Here is a 21946-nt window from a genome sequence, read left to right on the forward strand (position 1 = left end):
CGATAACCGATTCGTTCTTGTCAGAAACTTTCCTGACGCGGCGTAACAACAGAAACGGTGACAATATGACCACACAGAAAGCGATTGCTACCGCATATAGTCCCACACCGTGTTAGCGCAGCAACCTTTCGGTGAGCATGGGAAAAAAATGAAGAACCTTCCCGTTCGCAATAGTTAATAAATTGCAGGTTTCGGTTAGCCTTCGTGAGCAGAAAACGACCTTGTTGCGAAAAAAAAAAAATAATAATACGAAAAATCGCCAATTTTCGCCAAAAATGTTACAAACTGTCAGAGAAATCGCAAAATATGCGTAAAAAATAACCATTGGCGAGAAACGCAGCACTATATGCAGTGATTTTAAATGTATTTCACAGTAGGAAAAGATTAACATTGCAAATGTTACACTTTCATCTCTGATAAAGATTTTAGTAAAAACAAATTACTAAAGTAAATTTCGTCCAAAACCCACGGGAAAAATGGGACAATTTTGCAACGGAAATGTCAGAAATGGCGAAATTACGGCAAAATACAGTAATGTCCCGTGTATGGATCATCTTGATTTTATAACGTACGGCAGGTTTCTCTATTTTCTCATTTTTTCAATGAAACGCATTTTTTCCTCTCCCTAGCGAAAATTCACCAATAGTGGAAGATTGGCGATCATATCGAGGGAAAAGGAAAAGGGGTCATTCTAGTTTCGAATTCACCCTTTAACTGCTTTCTCTGCATGCAATGGGTGCCAAAATTCTGGCTTGACAAAGTATCTAGTTGCGGCCCTGCGTCCATGAGCCCAAGCCCACTCAATATATGCCACGATCTCGACAATACCTATAAAAATATTTGGTTTAGCATTCTTATATCAAATTGGCGCAAAGACTTGGCAATCAAAAAAATTGTGTTTGTATTTCTTTCGTAGAACGTCCGACGTAATATTACGTCGACGAAAAATGACGAAAAACGTGTCGTTATATCTGAGTTCGTTACATTTTCACCGACGTTATACAATTGAGGTCAGTAAACCAAGTTTGACTGTATTGTAATATACAGGGTGCCATGTAAGTGCTAGCACGCTTTTATCTCCTCAACCGCTGGTCGTAAAGGCATAGTTTCAATTTCAAAAATGCTCAACAGGCGTTCAAAAATCACCCTGTGCCAGTTTTGACAGTGGAAATGAAGTTTGTCACAAAATAAAAAATTCTTAATTTTTATACGGTCCCCCTGTGCTCTAACTTCCAATTAGAGAGCTTTTGCCCTATCTCTCCAGATGAAAAAAAAAAATCCGTGTTCTTAAGTGCCATATTCACAGAGATATTCGAATTCGAAAAACGGAGGAAATTTAGGAAAGAACAGGGTTAAATGCGGAAAAACCGTTGTTTACCCTCAATTAACGCTGTTATTTCCCAAATTTCCTCCGTTTTTCGAATTTGAATATCTCTGTGAATATTTCACTTAAAAACATGGATTTTTTTTCCCATCAGGAGATACAGGGCAACAACTTTCTAATTGAAACTTAGAGCGACCTTATAAAAATTAAGATTTTTTTATTTTGTTACACACTCTATCTTCCCTATCAAAAACTGGTACAGGGTACTTTTTGAACACCCTTTGAGCATTTTTTAAATTAGAATCACACCTCTACGACCGTCCGTCGTAGAGATGATGAAACTTTATGAAATAAAGGCCGTGCTAGTACTCACACGACAGGTAGCGATGATCATCTCCTTGGCTGTCGTGATGACGTAGGCGGCCTCCGTCGCCTTCTTTAATCTAGACCCGTTCTGTGTAGTAAATTCTGTTTTGAGTTATGTGAGCGAGTTGTTCCGCGGAGATCTGCCCGTCCGGCAGATCTTTGCTCGGGTGTGTCGTCCAACCCTTCATCTTGGCGCTGAAGTCACCTGAAGACAGCGTCTCTCCGTCTATTTCTATGGACTTGCGCATACGTAAAAGTCTTGTCGCTTTGGCTTCGTATTCGAAGCGAAACCTAAGTGGGGGGGATGCCCAGGATCACTTGGATGGCGTTCGTGGGCGTCGTATTATAGACCCCCGAGGCTTGCCGGTTTGAGTTTTTTTCCGGCACGCCCACGATCTCACGATGAATGAGCTTATGTATATCGCAAAAGCGACAGAGCCTGGGCGTGCTCGGTTCTATACTATACTACACTACTTACAGGACACCCTGTAGGTATATGGTTTGTTTTTTTTTTCAAATAAGGGCACATTAATAGTAGAGCTTGATTTTTGGGCACGATTTGCATTATTTTCGAACAAAGAACCGAAATGATGACGTTATATAAAATAAAAGAGAGGAAATATTTTTTCTCTGTCTTGCGTTTCGGAAAAATATGTTCCATTAAGATGTGTTATTCCCTGTTTGGGAAAAAGGATTATTTTTTCCTCGGGGTTCCATTTGCGTACTTTTTTTTCAAGGTTGCGGAATTCGATTACAGGTTCGGTTCTATCAGATTTATATATATTGTATATGCACACACACATATTACGGGAGAGGTGGGGGGGTCGTATTTCTCAAAAGAATTTCTTCGCGGTATTTTTCTTTAAGAGCTCAAACCTCATGACAATATATATATACGGAGGAATTCTCCGGTGATTCAAAATATATCTCTCACGTACTAAATTTCACAGAATATAAATCTCTTCCTTTTTTTTTACCTTCGGTATAGGCCTGTATTTATGCTTTCGATTTGCGTCGACCACTTGGAATGGGATTTGTACGTTATACACTTCTTCTCGATATTCATGTAAATGCAGAAAAGCGATTCGCACGCACTCGAATTTCAACAAAGGATATGAAATTTTAGAATTCTTCGGAGCAAACCACATGCCTTTCTTTTTTTTTTTTTTTTGGCAAAGCTCGCATTTTTTTCCATGTGGGAAACTATGAAAATGTGTGCCGTCCACAAGAGATTTTGTTTTTTCTACAAATTATTTATTTTCCCGGTGAGAATAGGTTTAAAATTGGCTGCTTGTTATTATACGTGACAGTCGAATCCGTGAAAGTTTGATGAGAGTTTGAAAAAGTGGGGTTTAAAAACTATTAGTTTTACGTTCTGAAGTTTCTTCGATATTTAGAGAATTAAAAATGAAAATTATATTTCAGAGTGATTCAGAAGTTTAGATATTGGGAAATTTATGTGGAACATAGGACAAGCTATTCACGTTGAAATGCTGATGCATTAGCAGCTATTCAATAGGCGTCGAATCATCACGGCTCATATGTATTGGATGGGAATTAATATTTCTGATATTGTTCTTCCTTCTTAAAAATGCATATTGATATTCAAAATTTGATTTACAGTATTTTCCTTCGTGTGATTCGCGGATATTTTTACATTGAAAAAAATCAACTGAATTTTTTAATGCGTATATCTCTAAAACTTTTTTTGATTTGTTTCTGTGGAAGAGATTAGAGCAGCTCTTAACCTTTTGTGTTCCACGGATGATTTGTACCAATATTATGAAGGCTACGAAACCCCTGTGCTAATAAGGTGAAGGTTACGGAACCTTGCATATAATAATGTAAAAACAGTGAGTCGATCATTTTGCCATCGAAGTACACGGACCTTCCTGAAATCTCTCAGACCTACTGGACTCTGGGGAAAAATATTAAAAAAAATAATTATTTCTGAAAAATATTTTTTCTAGAGAAATCGGCAGTTTTCTTACGAAAATTCGACTAACAACTCCCTTTATTTCTTAGACCGAGATTACACTATAAATGTTTAATAAAAGATATTTTACAAAACTTCAAAAAAAACAACCAAGAAGCCTATTAGTTACGTTCGCTCGAATGTAACAGATACGCTTATTGGTTGCATTTTAAAAGTTTTGTAAAATATCTTTTATCAGACTTTTATAGTGTAAGAAAGTATAAAAGTTTTATTTAAACTTTTATAAAACTTGGAAATGCCCCCAATAAGCGTATTTGTTGGATTAGGCGAATGTAACCAACATGCATATTGGTTGTTTTTCTCTTTTACAAGTTCTGCAAAAAGATCTTTTATCAAACTTTTATAGTATAATCCCGGCCACAGGATTTAATTATTCGTGAGTAAAATTTGCGTATGTGGATTATGCGGCGCTGCGGCTTATAGGGTGACATTTCTCCTCGAATCAGTGAAGTTCGGATTACATGCTGGCAATTACGGTATATGAAAATACGTTTCAGGAATTTTGTAGAAGTTTAATGCTTTGATATTTTCTTATATTATGAGGGACGTGAAAAATGTTAATACCCTTTTTCTACATCAAAGGTATTCTCTTATAATGGCTGGATTTATTCCAAAGAGGTATCCTTGAATTTTGAGATCGGCGTAAGTGCGAGAAATATCCTATTATCAAAAAGATCTGTGAAGGGTACGGTACGATAGTTGCACCCGATATTTCGATATTTCCCGTAGCTGGTTCTCTCCAACTAAAATAATCATTCACATACCGGGGAGGTACGGAGACTATGGTGGAAACTCACACACACACACCATTTCAAACTATCCATAGTTCAGGTTCCAACTAGGTACGCTTTGATATGCCGTTGACGGAGGGGAAGGGAGTACCCTCTTGTGCTGCTGATAAAACTATCAGGTGACGAATAAAATTGAGAACTTAACCCAGCTGTGGACCAACAGCTGGCATTAATTTTAAATTTGATGTATAGCGTAGAAACAAATACGTTATTTATACGAATTAATAGTAATTACACAGAAAATAACTCAGCGTCAATAAAAATAAGCTACAAGAGATTTCATTAGTATTCTTTATTCATATTTAGATCAATTCAGCTTTTATACAGCTCTCAATAGCTATTTCTGTGCAAAATACGGCCCGTGAGCAGGAAAGTTTGTCGTGCTCCACAGTCTGCTCATCATTCTGTTTGAATTATTGTCATTGTTCATTACTCTCGCCTCGAACTCGAAATGTCATAAAGATTCATTCCGATGTTGAGGACATTACACAGTAATTTTAACTGAAGTTCCCGTACTGATCCGAATACAGCCAAATTTTCAAGATACTTTAATGAGACTATGGAAGAGAGATGTATGCAATAAAAAGTATAGTTCAATTTTTGAATACCAGATGAATAAGTGACGCTTTTTCTATTGAATTTTTCTTTTTTCCATGGTCCATATAGCGTATGTACCAAGTTTCAATGGAATATGTCTGCCAGAACGGGTGCTATATAGGTCTGAGTAGTTTCAGTATACCGACACTGCTCATCACCACCTAGAGATAGAAGGCCTTCGCACTCTGCTTGTGACGTCAAGTAAGTAGTCCATTTTCCCTCAGAATATTCAGGGAAAAAAAATCCCCTGCTCGTTTGCGGGGAAAAGAAATGATCTCGAGCTCAGAATTGGCGATTTTTATGCTCTACATCCAATCACTATGCGTATTTGTGAGTCAATCAGGTATATTCTACGCCAAAATAAGAAGAAACGAAATAGGATGCTGTGTTTCAAAATGTGGCAAACTTGCTAGGTAGTCTGAATGGCGTTTATGGCAAACACTGCAGAGGCCTTCTATCTCTAGGTGGTGATGCACTGCTCCGACCAATGCAGCACCCGTCAGTATAGAGACACTATACTCCAAATGAGTAGTTTTTAGGGAAAAACTACTGAGAGTACACGGGAATTTCAATTAAAATCACCCTGTGCGTTAATGATAACGTAGAAACACCCTGTAAATGTGATAAATGCAGTTATTACACTTAATAACTGGTTATTATGCATACATACCAAGCATTTTGGTGTTTATTTTTAAAAAAATTTAAAATTTTTCTAATTTTTTTAATATTTATTTTATTATATTATTAATTATTATTAAATTTATCACTTTTAGCGGCGATTATGCATATTACCTAAGCGTAGTTGTTAAATTTGATAACTGCTATAAAAATTATCACTTTTAACTGGAGAACATGCGTAATACCTAAGCGTCGTTGGTAAACATGATACCTAAATCGGACTAAATTTATCACATTTGCCGGTTATTATACATAATCGCCATTTCGTATTGGTAAATATGATAAATCGTTCCCAATGCCGTGATAATATTTAGATGACGTACTAATGAGCGAGAGTCTCAACCGTATATAATGAACTCTGATTCAACGAATTTTTCCGAACATTCCCGACGTAACTCCTATTAACGAGAATAGTGATCTCTCATTTGACGAATTCTACAATGAGACCTCGATATAACGAACTCTTATTTAACAAATTTTGTGATTGTACCACGCTATATTGTAGGGCGATTTAAAAAACTTCCTTATCTTACTCCGGAAAAATGAACTGCCATTCGAAAAATTTTACGATTATACCCCGACATAGCGAACTCGCATTTAACAAATTCTTCGATTTAACGAATATGTGAAAGTTTTGTGCGTTTACAATTAGGCCTCAATTAACGGATTATAACTGATATTCGATGGATTCTATCATTCAATCCCGATATAACGGAGTTCGATGTAAAGTATCCTTAGAACTTCTCGGAAATTTAGACTAACGCAACTCTTATACAACGGTCTTCTTCGATTTAACGAATAAAAATTTTGGTTTCATCAAATTCGTAAAATCGGGTTTCCTTCATATCTGTGTCAATCCAACCCGGATGTAACAATTTTCGTCCTTTTACATAGAGAAAATTTTCGTCTCACTAAACATTTTTTTACTGTTTATCAAATTTACTTACAACGCTTGTGGATATAATGCATATTTCCAGTAAAAGTGATAAATTTATCAAACTTACAAAGACGATTATTAGTAAGTATGCATAATAATCGGTTATTATGTATTATAACAGATTTGTCACATAATTATATATTTTGGGTGCCTTCTGATTTTTTGTGAGGGGATAAAACTTTATACACTCATTGCCATAAAAATTTGCGCACCCAGAAGAGGTCGTCAAAATGAAACGAAATTTTACACATGTAAGTACTACGTTGATATAAGTAAGTGATTAGAAAATCCAAGAAAAAGGATCATTTATTGCAGAAAAAAGTACAGATGAACAGAAGTTTTAGTACTCTGTTGGACCCCCTCTAGCGCGAATGCACGATGTGATACGAGCGGGCATTGAGGCATACAAGTTCCGTATGATGTCCTGAGACATCTCGTTCCACAGTTGCTGTAAATGCGCCTCTAGTTCGACCAACCTCGTAGGGTGTCCAACTTGCCGTCCCAAATGATCCCAGATATGCTCGATTGGTGACAAATCTGGGGATAGAGAAGGCCAGGGAAGGGTGGTAATGTGGCGGAGGCAGTCTTGTGACATCCTTGCTGTGTGTGGCCTAGCATTGTCTTGTTGAAAAATGGCTCCTGGGAGCCCTGCCATGAGTGGCAACACATGTGGCTGAAGGATGTTATGGACGTACCGCTGGGCTGTCATTGTACCATGGATCAATATTAGGGGTGACCGTGTATCGTAAGCAATGGCACCCCATACCATGACACCACGAGCGGTGTGTCGCTGTAAAGCGAAGGCAGGACTGAAGCGTTCACCACGGGACCTCCACACACGAACACGATTGTCATCACTGCTCAAGTTGAATCTCGATTCGTCGCTGAAGACGACCTGGTTCCATTCCGTTGCAGTCCAATCCCGTCGTGCTCGACACCACTCCAAACGGAGGCGTTGGTGGGTGGGTGTCATTGGCAGCACACGTAATGGACGCCGCGATACCAGATGTCCTTCAGCCAGGCGCCTTGCGATGGTTCGGGAAGACACAGGGGCCCGTAGTGAAGCTGCTGCCTGTGTCTGGATAGCGGCCAATGAGGCAGTTGGCTCTACGCGTGCGTTTCGGATGATGTGACGGTCTTCTCGACGACTGGTCTGTCGAGGGCGTCCTGAACCTGGTCGCCGTGTAAAAGACGTCTCTTCTGTCCACTGGTCCCAACACCTCCTCACAGTAAAATCAGAACGGCCTAGTTGACGAGCTACTCGCCGAGCTGACCACCCAGCTTCCATCATCCCGATGATTCTTCCCCTATCGAACTCCGACAACTGCTCATATGGTCTTCGACGGCGGCGTAACGGCATGTCTACCTCAGCATTTCCTTTGCAAACGATTAAATACACTCCAGCAAGCTCTGCTTACCTGTTTTATACTCCAAGGAGAACGAAGTTCAACGCCCTCTAGTGGCATTACGAAATGCGCAATCACGCTGCATTTCTAATCATTTGCATATCTGCCCGACATGTACCTTCAGGCCCACTTTCGTTTCGATCCCACGATTATTTCTTGGTGCGCAAATTTTTATGGCAATGAGTGTATTTCATCATTCAAATTCAAGAAGCTCTCATAAAGCATTCATTTGTTACATCAGGGCAGTGAATTTTCGACAGCTATCGATTATTCACTGACGAAGTAATAAGCCAGTGAATTTATTTCCACAGAAACAAATAGCCCTCGGACGTAGTTTCTAACCAATAACATTCGAAATGTTGAATTCATTAGCTTGTTAATCAGATCCATACGCCGAAATGGTAATACATGCCCCATTTCATGTAACAATTTCATTACCAAATCTGTAGCTCTGAATGGATTCTAGACTTAAGCGTGTCTTTTATTCATGTGAGGTGATATATTCGTCAAGCCGAAACGTCATAAATGTGTCAAAATCAATATTTAAACCTACTTGAATTACGAAATATTCTAAATGCATTACTCGATTTTACGATCTCGTTTGCAACGATACCTCGAATACAACGACATGCTTGTCTGTATATAACATTGCTTGTTTTCACTGAGTATTGAAAAGCTATCGTTAGACTGAACGAAAAACTACAAGAACTACTGAACTCGGTTATAACGACACCTTAACTTTAGGGTAAAATAATTAGCGTCCCGGGCTGATTCGCATAAAGAATACAGTTAATGGGCTTTGCTTATGACATCGATGAAGATGAAACGACATCGGATACAACGAAACATTCTTTGTCGCTTGATGCTTAATGTTGAAAAAGAAATATTTATTACGGGATTGAATTGCTTATTGATAGGACCCATATACAGACATTTCGTATTTTTCTGTAATTTAGACATTATCGACTTTTCTTTTATACAGGGTATCCTGTAAGTGCTAGCACGGCCTTTATCTCATCAACCGTCCGTCGTAGAGGTATGATTCCAATTTATAAAATGCTATATATATAGACAGGCTTTCAATAATTACCCTGTACCGATTTTGCGAGTGAAACTACAGTGAGTAAAAAATAAAAATACAAATCCAAATTTTTATACGATTACCCCAGTGCTAATACTTCCGATTAGAAAGTTGTTGCCCTGTCTCTCCTGTTGCCAAAAAAAAAAAAATGTATCCATGTTTCTAAATGCATTAATCACGGAGTTATTTGAGTTCGAAAAACGGAGGAAATTCGGGAAAGAACAATGTTAAATGCATACAAACCGTTTTAACCGCGTTTATACTGATACGTTTCTACCGGAACACATTTCACGGGTCGGATGGAACCCCTTGGCAGCATTTGGACGGCGGACAGGAGGTTGTGCACCCTCTAGTGTACACGATGAAAAATAAGCTGATGGTTATGGAATTTAAATCCTTGTATATATATATATATAACCAGAAAACACACAACATTGCTTGTTTTCACAGAATACTGAAAAGCCATCATTAGATTGAACGGAAAAACCAAACTTTATTGTTTCCTGGGGATATATAACGACTATAATAAAAGGCATTTCAGGTAAAAACATCAAAGAGAAAATAAGAGTAATGATCATCAGGAACCACTTGAAAATCCACTCGATCCGGAAATGAGCCTTTGCTTTGACTACACACACAGAGAGAGAGAGAGAAAAAAACCATACAAAAGCCAGGCCCAAAAGAAAGATTTGATCGAAATAATATATGGGAGCCCCCCGCTATCAAATTTTATGTCCTAATCAATGGTTTTATGTGCGATCGATGCTTTCAGTTTCTTGTGTATCGCTGTTTTTTTTCCTTCTTAATTCGATATAGTGGATATCTTATAACAGTAAAGCTTTCGCTATGTTCGAACAAACAAAAATGTTGTACGAAGAAACTAAGCAGGTAACTTTTCTATTAGATGAGCGTAAACTGATTATATATGTACAAAGAATTCACTTTTTTTTTCCTTTGCTTATTTTTTTTTTTTTTAAAGATGGCCGAACTTTTGATATTCCGATGAAAATTGTGGACATTTTATTCTTCTGCCACTAGCTTAAAGCTTTTAAAATTAGTAATTGAAAGAGTAATAATAATTTTAAGTCTTATCACAGTGAGAAAGCTAATGCTGTCAAACTCGGTTAAAACGTCATCGGGGTTCCGAGAAATTTGTTTGCTATATCCGTGGTGTCGTTACAATCAAGTTTGACGCTTCAAAACCGTTTAGTTACAAAAAATATGTAGTGATTGCGATTACATCAGTAACTAAAATATAGGGTCATACAGAATGATTCTAAATTCATGGGAGAAACTTTAATAGGTGATAAAAGGCACACAAAAAAAAGCATTTTTGGTCATAGAATATGTGTGGTCGAATCACAATAACAAAGGTGGTAGCGGGTGCTTTAGAGAGTGCTGAACAGCATTTCCATTTCACCAAATGAAAATATATTTTTCCGCCGTATTTGCATGGGATTGTAATGTGGTAGGCTTTCTCGATGTGCAACCTGGGTAATGTAAAATCTACCGCAAGTCATCTTGTCACAGCAAGCATCCAGAGAGGAGAGAGGTACCACGCAAAAATCCCCTGTAGTCTCAAGTGGTTGATAGCACGTATGGCACCAAATCCGTCGGGAAAATATGTTTGTGTGCTTTTGGTGAAGTGCCGTTGTGCGTTCTGCATTCTGCGTTTCTGCCGTGTAGGCTTTCTCGATGTGCAACCTGGATAATGTAAAATCTACCGCAAGTCATTGTACCGCTTGTCACAGCAAGCATCCAGAGAGGAGAGAGGTACCACGTAAAAATCCCCTGTAGTCTCAAGTGGTTGATAACACGTATGGCACCAAATCCGTCGGGAAAATATGTTTGTGTGCTTTTGGTGAAGTGCAGTTGTGCGTTCTGCAAAAACACTCTCTACTACCTTTGCTATTCGATTCGACCACACATTATGTGACCAAAATGCTTGTTTAGAACTGTTGGCTGTTTGCCTCTTAAAGTTTGTCCCATGAGTTTTGAATCACCCTGTATATTAGTGACTGAAAGAGAGTGACTATATCATATATGAGTGACTGAAAGATAGTGGATGGCATATTTTAGTGACTACACAGGGTTCTCCCAGAAAAATTAGAAAAATATAGGTGCCCCCCCCCCCTCTAAAGAACAAAAAATTTTACAGAAAATAATGGTTCTGTCCAATAAAATATGGGGGAATGTATGGTCACCGTAAAACTTTCACTCACATTAATTTGAACTTCGAACTTCTTACACATTGCCCTGGATCAGTGCCTGGCTTACACCAGAGCTTGATAAATCCCTGACGCTGAGTTCTTTTAGAGACTAACAATTTGGTATTGGCGAATTTCAAATCTAAACATCCCGAATGTTTCTCAAATTTCGGGGTTTTTCAGATTTTTTCCTCTGACTTTTGTCTAATATTTGTATATTTCCCTGACTTCTGCCAAATATTTCAAATTTCCCCCTAGTTTTTCCCTAATCACTTTAAAAAAAATTTCCAGTTTCTCCTGACTTTTCTGGCTTTTTTTTCCGAGTATACATTTCACATTTTTTGCTTGATTTCTTCCTTTTCTTTCTTTCAAAAACCTATCACTACTCTGTTCTATCACAACTACCAAGTGAGTTGTGCGGGAAGTGTGTGTGCGTGCCTCCAACAGTCTGATAATGAATAGTGATAGTGATAGAAACCAAGAGACACCCACGCACTGTCACACTCAGTGATTCAAGCATTATCCCAGGGGGACTCGTGTATCTCCGAGGAACATAATTTATTTAAGCTTGAACAAGATATATATACATGGGCAAGTGTCATTATGCAAATTGCCAGTAAACAAGTATAAAATTCAAAATCGAAAAATGGCGATTGAGGTAAATAAAAATCACAATTATAAACCACAAAATCGGGAATAACTTTTGATAAAATTTGATCTGCTTCTCTTCAGGAATTTTCGTTGACACTTTTCATTCATTGATACTAACTGGTTCAATCTGTAGCTGGGTTAATCCAATCGCTTCACCGCGTAGTTGGATTCAGTCTAAAAGACATTCGTCAGAGACTCACCAATAAAGGCACAGTCTGAGTGCGTCCATGAAAGCAAGGTCCACGTCAACATAATTCTCAGTGGGAATTCGCCAACTACTGTCGATAAAGCCGAGTTGTCGTTGCAATCAAGGTCTCTAAAAGTGAATTGACTGCATCTTGGAAAGATCTAACAATTATTGCTCGGCATCAAAACCCTCCTCAATAATGATTATGATATTAAATGTATTCACAAGATGCCAATATCACACACGAGAGTGACTAGAGTTTATTCAGACTGCATTTATTATTGGAATCAGAGAGAAATTTCGCCACACAACTGCCATCCGACATTACTGATCGCGAGGATATTGAAGACGAAATTTGTACTCTCCGCTCTGCTTGCTTATGTGATTCGGGTATTGCTGTTCAGGTCTTGTCTGTGACACCATCCAACGACAAACCCAAGATTCGCATTGTCTGTCTGTCTGCGTTGTTCGCGAACCGAGTCGATAGTAGCAGGTGAATCCAATAACAGGGTCTCCCTATACAACTACGTATTATCATAATATGCCATATATGTACCTACTATATATATATATACGTAACATTTGAATTAATCACTAATAGCTACAGAGAGACACGAACTATTCAGTCATATGTAAAGTCTCATAGAATTCTGTCTATCTTCAGCCATATTCAAATTCCAGAACTGTGGAAATATGGGGAAAATTTATTTATATATAGACTACGACTACCAGTCTTTCTTTCTTTTAAACTGAACACAACTCTGATCTATCACCGTGAGCAATTTTACTATCGAATGAGTTGGGCCGAAGTATGAATGTGCATATACTTACAGTCCTAACTTTATATCTAGTGTGGTATACACCTAACTGGTGTATCTAGTGTTGTGTTTGATTTTCTAGTTCCTGCCATCTATATTTCAAAATTTGAGGAGTGAAGTGTAATGATTGGATATTTGTGGTGAGACGTCTTTAAAAATTGGGAGATCGAATTGCATTCGCTACGAAGTTGATAGAAATGGCGGATTTTTGAAGTATGGAAGCTACTCCTATATCTCCTCTAAGGGGGAACCATACTAATGCCACAGTCTGGGCCGTAACTAAGAATTTTGCTGCCCAGTGCAAACATTATTTTGCCACCCCACAATTTTAAAATTCGATAATTTTATAACTGTGTTCTTTGTTCCCACCTAAAATTGCCACCCGGGAAATTCCCCCCCCCCTCCTCTAGTTACGGCCCTGCCACAGTAATGGTCGGCTGCAGTTGGTTTTCTTAGATTTCCCATTTTGAGGTGCGAATGTGAGTCAATCTCCCCGTAAAGAAGTCACCACAGAGAGTAACAGGCCTACAAGGGAACAAATATTCTATCGTTACACTTCACTTCTCACAATTTGAAATATAGATGGCGGCAATGAACAATCAGACACAACTCTAGATACATACTACTACTACTGAACCGTACATGCATCTTGTAAACATTCTTCCGCGGAACTTCTAACGAATCGGCACATGCCGGAATTCGTGTTCTGAGTGTATGCGTGGCTCCTAACGCATTTATGTTTTCAGCGTTGTGTGCGTGTGATATACTTTCACTTGCTATATTTTCACTCAAATCTCTATCCTTACTTTGACGCACACACACACTATGGACTCTTTTAAAATGTTTTTGCGGACATCCAGAGGTCCTCGAGCCACCTTTGGAAGGAAACTACTGGTCTAGGCGAAGATAACCATGAAGAACAAGGCCCACATAAATTTCGCATTCTTATAATGGAGGTTTCAGTGCCTTTAATTTAACGGAGACAAGACTAAAATACGTACATGAGATCCCATTACAAAACACGAATAATTAGTGCATCACTGTTTTGTTTGAGTTCGAATTCTGACCAAAACAAGGATATCTTAGTGGCCATTCGAAACCGAGTTTCTACTCAGTATTCTAATAATGACTTAATTCATCTCATGAATAATTCAAATAATGACTAAATTCATCTCATGAATAGTTCAAATAATTACATTATTCATAAGGGGCCGTTCAAGTATTACGTCATCATCGTTGGGGGGGGGGGGTTTTCGATTTGCTGACTTTTGATGACGGGGGGGGGGGGTTGGATAATGCTTACGTCATCAACGACGATTTATGAAAATATGAAATATTCTTAATGGCATAGTACTCAGTGCGCCAAAAACGAGAAAAACCTTTCGATAGTTCGTGGGCACTTGAAGTAACATTCTCCCCCACCCCCCATCTATTGATAAGTGCCCTACAGAGCCACTTTTAGTGATCTCTAAATGTTTCGCTGATCCAAGTGATCTGGAAATGTGCCCGAGCCGCTTAAGTGCTATGGAAATGTGCCACCCATATTCACTCAAGTGATCCGTAATTATATGCCGCGTGGATCACTTAAATAATCTGAGAATATGCCATGGGTAACTTGAATGATGTAGAACCTCACTGGGGGGCCACTTAAGTGCTTTAAAACTACGTCAGATGTCACTCAAGGGATCTCTAAATGTGTCACGGATCGCTTAAGCGTTCTGGAACTGTGTCCCGGGTCATTTAAGTGATCTGAAAATGTACCGCTTAGTTCAGTTTTACAAAATTAGGTTTGAGGAGGGCAGGCAGCATCAGATAACCCCTTCCCCGGGGCCATATTTGGTCCGCGGGCCGAGGGCCTTTATGATATTCATCATTATATAGCTTAGAGGGTGGGTCGCAATGAATTTATTAAAGATACATTTTGAGTTCATAGCCTTCAAATAGCATTGAAATTAATAGAAATTGATTATAATAACATATAAAGGTGTTTTCTTTCGAAATTTTAATTAAAAAAAAATTTTTTTGCACAAAAAAAATAAATTTTTGATCGTCGGTGGGGGGCTCGTCCCCCCCCCCCCTCCGTGTACGTCTCTGACCACACCAATATTCGTTAGGATTCAAAGTGGCAGAGCTGATGACGAAATTTTGCTGACAAGGGAGGGGTCAGAGTTTTGCTGACTTTTGCTGACAAGGGGGGGGGGGGGAAGGGGTCAAAAATGGCGAAAAATTTGCTTACGTAATACTTGAACGGCCCCTAAGATGATGATCGTGGTGCGATAAGACAGAAAGTTGAAAAGCTACAAGATATCCAGGAAACTGGTTGGTATGTAGAGTTGATAATTTTTGGAAATGAAAAATTCACCTCTGCCTCTACGGGAACACGAACTCACGCCCTCTTGCATTCTGGACGAGTGTGCTACTGCTACGCTATAGAAGCAGATTGAACATTTATTCTTTGGAGCGTCCCCGTAGAGACAGAAGTGAATTATTATTCCCAAAAATCATCCTCTACCAGTTTCTTGCTTATCTTGTACCAACAACTGGAAAGAATATCTTCCTCTACATATATGTCGCCAGATGGTGGCACTGATGCCGTCTACGAACTATTAGCTGATTGATGTCACTGTCCATCGAGCGGTGCCGTTCAGAATAGAATATAAGTTCCAAGGAAGAAATATTCTGTCTGCTTCTATAGTGTAGTGGTAACTCACTCGTCCGGTACACGAGAGGGCGCGGGTTCATGTCCTCGTAGAGGCAGAGGTTAGTTTTTCTTCCCAAAAAAAAATCCTCATCAGTGCATAACAACCAGTTTCCTGTTTACAAATAAGTGTAGAGGACATTGTTCTCTACATAATTACAGAAGAATTGCTCCTTGAAATACCAAGCTGATCTAAGCGCCATCTTTGAGCAAAAGTGTAACGTCAGTAATATTGTTACAGCCCCCTTTTCTTCAAACGATTTTCTAGACATAACTTGGTGTGGCAACCACTTTTATTAGCTCAAAGATAGATGGCGAACTCGTTCTCCTTTATTGGTGTCTTTACTGTACTATCAAAATGAGCTTTAATTAATGATTGAATTGATTCCAATGAATATACATGTGTGCTTTTGATTTTGCAGGTTTCACCCGGATGTTTGTGCGACAGCTTTGTTTGCCATTGATCAGGTGGTGATAGGGAGGTCTCCTTCCAAACTGGAGGACTTGGCGGCTGCTGGAAACAGCAATCAACCTCCGAAAATGACCGCCAAATCGAAACGCAAAGCCGCCACTCCGAAGGCCAAACAGGACCTTCCGGATAAAAAAGGGAACAAAGATTCCGACCACAATTTACGTTCCATTAACAAGATTCAGTTATCGTTGCTCAACAGTGGCCTTTTACCAATACACGAGGACGAAAAACTAGCGCCTCTTCTTCCAAAGGGACCCATTGAACTCTCGAAATTCTCCAAAAATGTAGCTCAACTCAGGAAATATGAAGTTCTCGCCAAGATTGAATACCAGGTAAGCCAAATCTCTTACACATTATATGCAGGCATCTTTCATCTGGTCATATGCTAGGATGGATATGCACTAGGGGAGTGGTTCCCTTGCCCAAGTCAACGTTAATCCTTGGCTCCCCGGATTCAACCATTCTGACCATTATGTTAGCCCTCGAACAGAGGGAAGTTGCCCCCCCCCCCGGTCTAGAAGAAATGTGGTGTACCGCGCAGGTCTTGGGATCTTGTGGAAAAAAATCTGGTAAACCCTAATATCAATACTATAATTAGATCACAATCGATGGATAAAAATTCAAACAAGGCAATTGATGAATCTCCGAACTAAAAGTTGAGGTAAAAGGATATTTAATGATATTTATATGTCTTTAGGTCAAAAGTTGCTTGTTTATAATTTATTATCTGTTTTGTGTATTATGTTTTTTGCTAATTAAAACAAAGAATCATATTGAAGGAGCTTTAAAATAATGAAAAAAAATTGAAATTATGACAAACCATTTTATGAAAGGTTTGATGCTCTCTCGTCTTTATTTCTACAGTAGTTCGTATGAAAACCATAAGTATGGTTACCATAACCTGATAGCAGACAATCACGAATTTGCCCCTTTTTTTGGATGTTAGGAGATATATTCTAGATAAATATACTGATATATAGACCAAATCCGCGAAAACTATATTTCATAAGTTTTTTGAAATTTTGACGGTTTTCCACTCTTTTAAGCACTTATAAATGCATTTGTATTCTTCGTATGAGTTCGAATTCGAATACGCATCCTAATATTCACAAAATGTTACCATATAATTCTTTTAAAGTACCGTTGAAAAATATAGAAGGAATTAAAATGGTAAAATGTTAAAAAAAGGAAATTTCTTCTGTGCGTCCTTTAATAACTTATTGGTTTCATCACTTCCTTAATTTTTTTAAATTGATAAAAAAAAGCTTAATTAAAATTGGTAAAAAAAAGATTTCGAATATTAAAAGGAAATAATCATCACGAATCCCAGATTTGATTATATTCGATTTTTTTTTCCCCTCAATAAGATTTAATTTTCTTTACTTAAAAAAATTACAGTTAATTAAGATTTAGTGATTAAAATAGTGGAAACCTCTCCCCCCCCCCATATTATTTAGATTGTTTTTTAAGTGAACCAAAAAATAAATGGTTTCGGAATTATATTTTCAAATTATTTTAATTTGATATAATAATGTGTTATTCATCTAATTAAATTCAATTGAACCTATTTTGAGAGGGAAAAAATTTAATCGATGAAACTCTTCAATTGAAAAAAAAATTCATATCATGTAATGAAACTTTAGTTTTTAGAAATTTCTTTTACATTGATAGTAGGCTCTTCTTCGCAATTTTAATTAAAAGTCCCTTGACGGACCATGCTGATCCCTTGGGAATACGTGAAGATCACGTTATCATTATTATTTAGATAATTAAATTTTTATATTGCTTATAATATTCATAAAACATTTATTATTGAATCGTAAGTCTTGATGAGCCATAATGCTTATGAAAATAATACTATAAAGTTAAAGTGAATTACATTAAAATTAAGTAAAATTACATAAAACCCTCCTGACGTAAAATACTTAGACAGTCAGTAAATAGGAGGATGGATGCACCACCTTCTTAAAGAGCGTTTTATTCAAAGTTATCATCGGTTTGGGAAGGCAATCAAAATTTGACAAGAAAAATTCCCAAAGATCAAAAAAATCTATAAGGACTTTACCTCATACCAACTTCGGTCATCTCACCATACAGCAATATCTCAAAAACCTGTAGGTGTAAATGCATGAAAATTTTAGAGCGATAATTACAAGTGGAACTAAACATTTTCCAATGAAAATAATTTTGAAGAGTGCTGCACTGCTCCAGAAAAAAAATTGTCTAAATTATAGTGAAAGTGAAAATCTGGGAAAAATATAAAAGGACAGTTGAAAATTAAGTGCAAAAAAATTTTGTTTTAGTCAAAGAAAAAAAAAATCACCTTCCTTTATAATCTTTATCATTCGGGACGTAGAGATAAGCCATAACTAACTAGTTGTATAACCGTCTGTAAAGCTTGTTTGATGACTGCGATAAGATCGTGTTTGTATTCGTACCGTACAATTTCTATACACTTCACGAGTCAAAATGCAACACAAATGCTCTACAGGATTAAGAAAAGGACATCTTAATGACCACTCGAGAACTTCCACTTGAACTGGCTTCAAACCAACACATTTTAGACTTTGAAAGAATCATCCTGTTCCAAAAAAAACTGTACAAAAGTTATGAGATATCTCAGAAAATTGAAATTCTGCCGAAACTGGCTTCATGTTCTGATATTTCCAAAATATGGGCTCTGTCATTGCATAGATCAGTAATACCTATCGAGTGCATCTAAAAATTGCTTCTCATCAAAGAAAAAAATTCTCATCCCACTTGGCACCGAAAAATACATGCTGTTTGGCTAATTCACATCGCTTCTCTGTGTGCTGTTTTGTAAGAAAAGGTTGTACTTAGGTTGTTCTGCGTACCAGACATTTGTCTTTTTTATCTCATTAAGCACAGTTCGGCGTGTGCAAGGCAAGTTTTATTTCTTCTAAATTACATAGAGAAAAGTTTTTCTTCACGTAAAAAACTGTGCATAATCGTCTTTTTTTTTTATTGACGAATGGTAAGAGAGAAAAGCCTTCATGTGTCCAAGCTTTTAGCCCACAATTGTCGGGCCCATTTATGAAAATTTCACCGACAATTTTCAACCTTTTAATTGTTTTCGAAATTTTATGACTAGGCATTGCAGTTCCTCTGAGAGCAAGTAGTTTGACTTGTCGATGGTCAATAAGTATGTTGTCTATGTCCCTCTTCACACTTTCAGAAAAAAAATTCCATTCCGTAGTTGTATGACTGATCCAAACAGTCTCCAACCCCCCTTCCCCCCCCCCCCCTCCATGATACAAATTTCTTTCCTCCGACGTTAGAAAACACGCGTTTCTCTCTCCTTATACTTTTTCCCCCCCCAGGTTTTGACCTTTGCTATAATTTAAACAATTGGTTTTTTTTTTTTTTGGGCAGTGCAGCACTCATCAAAACTATTTTCACAGGAAAATCTTTGAAGCCACTTAAACTTTCTTTAAACTTTAAACTTTTTAAACTTTAGAGAAGCGCTCTAAAAATTTCATACATCTACATCATAGTTTCCCAAACTCTTTGGTTCCATCGCCCCCTTCTTCAGAGAAATTTTTTCGCTCATCGCCTCCCAACTCAAGCGTACCCATGCGAACTTATGTTCATAGCTGCCAACTTTTGAAAATGAAAATTCGGGAGATTTTCGCGCAAACCCGTATTTTATGCTAAAACCACTCCGTAATAAATACAATAGGGATTTTTCCAAATAAAATAGGGATTTCCCAAACATAAAAGTTGAAGCGTAGGGAATAAAATCCCTACTCAAAAACTGAAGTCAAATTAAAATAGGGATTTTACACACATGGAAGTTCAACCCTTGGGAATAAAATTCCTACGCAAAAAACAAGTGAAATCGGAGGCCAAAACTTCAATGATGTAAAAATAAATATTGTGTTCAATCAGAAACGCTGTGAACAAACATTCTGCGCGAATGACCCCAAAATCATCGGAAGATGAAGGAAAACACCGTCAATTTTTGAAGAACACTGACTTTTTGTGACACTTGCTTGTCTGTTTTTTCATTTCACATGAGTGATGATGTCACTCTTTCCACCATGACTGATGTTTATGTCCGTAACACAACTTGTACAAAAGGAAAAGTCGGCCCTCTTCTGGAACGTTTGATGAAAGGAAATTCATTGGAATAGGTATCTTTAAAATTGATTAAATATGTTTTTGCTTATCAGTATTCATGCTTTGTTATATCGCACGTATGTAACTTCAACAAAAGAAATTTTGACCATATGCGCGTCACTATAATCTTCGATTATTATCCAGGACTATTGGCTGCTAAGCCATTTCCCTGCACGATAAGACAAACAACTTTCTTGTTACCATCAGAGGGTTTGTAAAACTTCCTTAAAAAGGGAATTTCCCCATTTACGACGTGGGACGTCATTTCGAAAGGAAAAAAAAGGGCTTCATGCCCCACAAGAAATTCCTTAGGGACTGTTTTCATAAGCGGGGATTTTTTTTAATGAAGTAGGTAATTTTTATTGACAATAAGGGATTTTTGTGATTTTCGTAAAAATTCGGGAGATTTAAGAACTTTTCGGGAGGTCGAGCGATGAAGCTGAAATTCGGGAGATTCCCGAAAAATTCGGGAGACTTGGCAGCTATGTATGTTACACCCGTAGCTTCTATTGCCCCCGGACCTTTCCATTGCCCACCAGGGGTTGATATTGCCCACTTTGGGAAACACTGATCTACATCCACAAGTTTTCGAGACTTGTCAATTTTCGGGGTTGCCTTTGAACTAATTTCCAACACCTCATTGAAAGTCATGATGTACTTTCGTTCTTGTCTTGAGCATGGAGGGGATTTGCGTGGGTATATTTGGAGATTTGGAGCGCGCCATCTATCTTCCTCTCCTCAGGTCCGGTAGAGGAAGAACTTGTCTATGTCCTTCCCTAGTATTGAACCCGTGGGCAAGACGACAGTCTTTATGGTAGTAGACGAGCATCTTACCACTGCGCCAACCGTGACCTGCTTTAAGGAACTGGGTTCTCAGAGAACGAAGAGGCGATGCAGCGCTACTGCCTCTAAAGACGTGCGTTCGATTCTATACTTATTGGTGTACAGGGCAGCATTCCAGGTTTCGAAAAAAGTGAGCAGGAAATTTTAAGAAAAATATTTCATATCAGAAGTGATTATTGACCCCTTTACGCACAGAATTTGGCAACAAATTTGAATTACATATAGTTGTGAAGTACCAAATCTCTGTGAAGTACCGGGTGAATCCGGTATCTTTTAAATTTGGGGGAAAAAAGAGAAAAAAACATCCAGATCTCTCTTTCTCTCCCCTTTCCCCTTTCTTTTAATTTCCGAAAATGTTAATTTCATACAAAAATTCGAATGAAAATTAATTGAAATTTTTTTTTTACACGAACCGATACGCAAATGTGCCAGTTAAAAATAGGTTGTTCGATTCCCGATAAAGACAACGGAACAACTTTCCACGAAGCATATGGTCCCCACATCCTGAAGCAGGGCCCTTATGCTGGGATTTCTTGTGGGGCCTTCCAGACCAAACTTTCACGTTCCCCCTTTATGATGAATTTATAATGTGAAAAAACAAAAAAAATGATAAGAATCGTCAAGGGCCCTGTTAGCCCCACCCTTGTGGGGCCATGCCGTCAAGTTCACCTCGACATGATATGCAGAAAGTCTATTGATTTGATATGTCGTGGGCCAAGATAAAAATCATTGTTCATCTCTACTGCCGCCACCT

The 21946-nt window shown here is 38.0% G+C and overlaps 1 protein-coding gene across 1 annotated transcript in view; it reads left to right on the top strand.

Moving 5' to 3' along the window:
- The first annotated feature begins 5242 nt into the window (after window positions 1-5242).
- LOC149075934 (receptor-type tyrosine-protein phosphatase kappa-like) overlaps window positions 5243-21946 on the top strand; it is a 193151-nt gene continuing 176447 nt past the window's right edge. The window contains exons 1-2 of the mRNA XM_089243447.1: window positions 5243-5275; window positions 16160-16541. Coding sequence (XP_089099573.1) covers window positions 16278-16541 — 264 coding nt within the window. The 5' untranslated portion in view covers window positions 5243-5275; window positions 16160-16277. The remainder of the gene's footprint in view (window positions 5276-16159; window positions 16542-21946) is intronic.

This window comes from Pholcus phalangioides, unplaced genomic scaffold (genome assembly GCF_987345545.1).
Source record: "Pholcus phalangioides strain wild (caught in Gottingen) unplaced genomic scaffold, Ppha-v1.0 ptg000015l_1, whole genome shotgun sequence".
Classification (NCBI taxonomy): Eukaryota; Metazoa; Arthropoda; class Arachnida; order Araneae; family Pholcidae; genus Pholcus; species Pholcus phalangioides.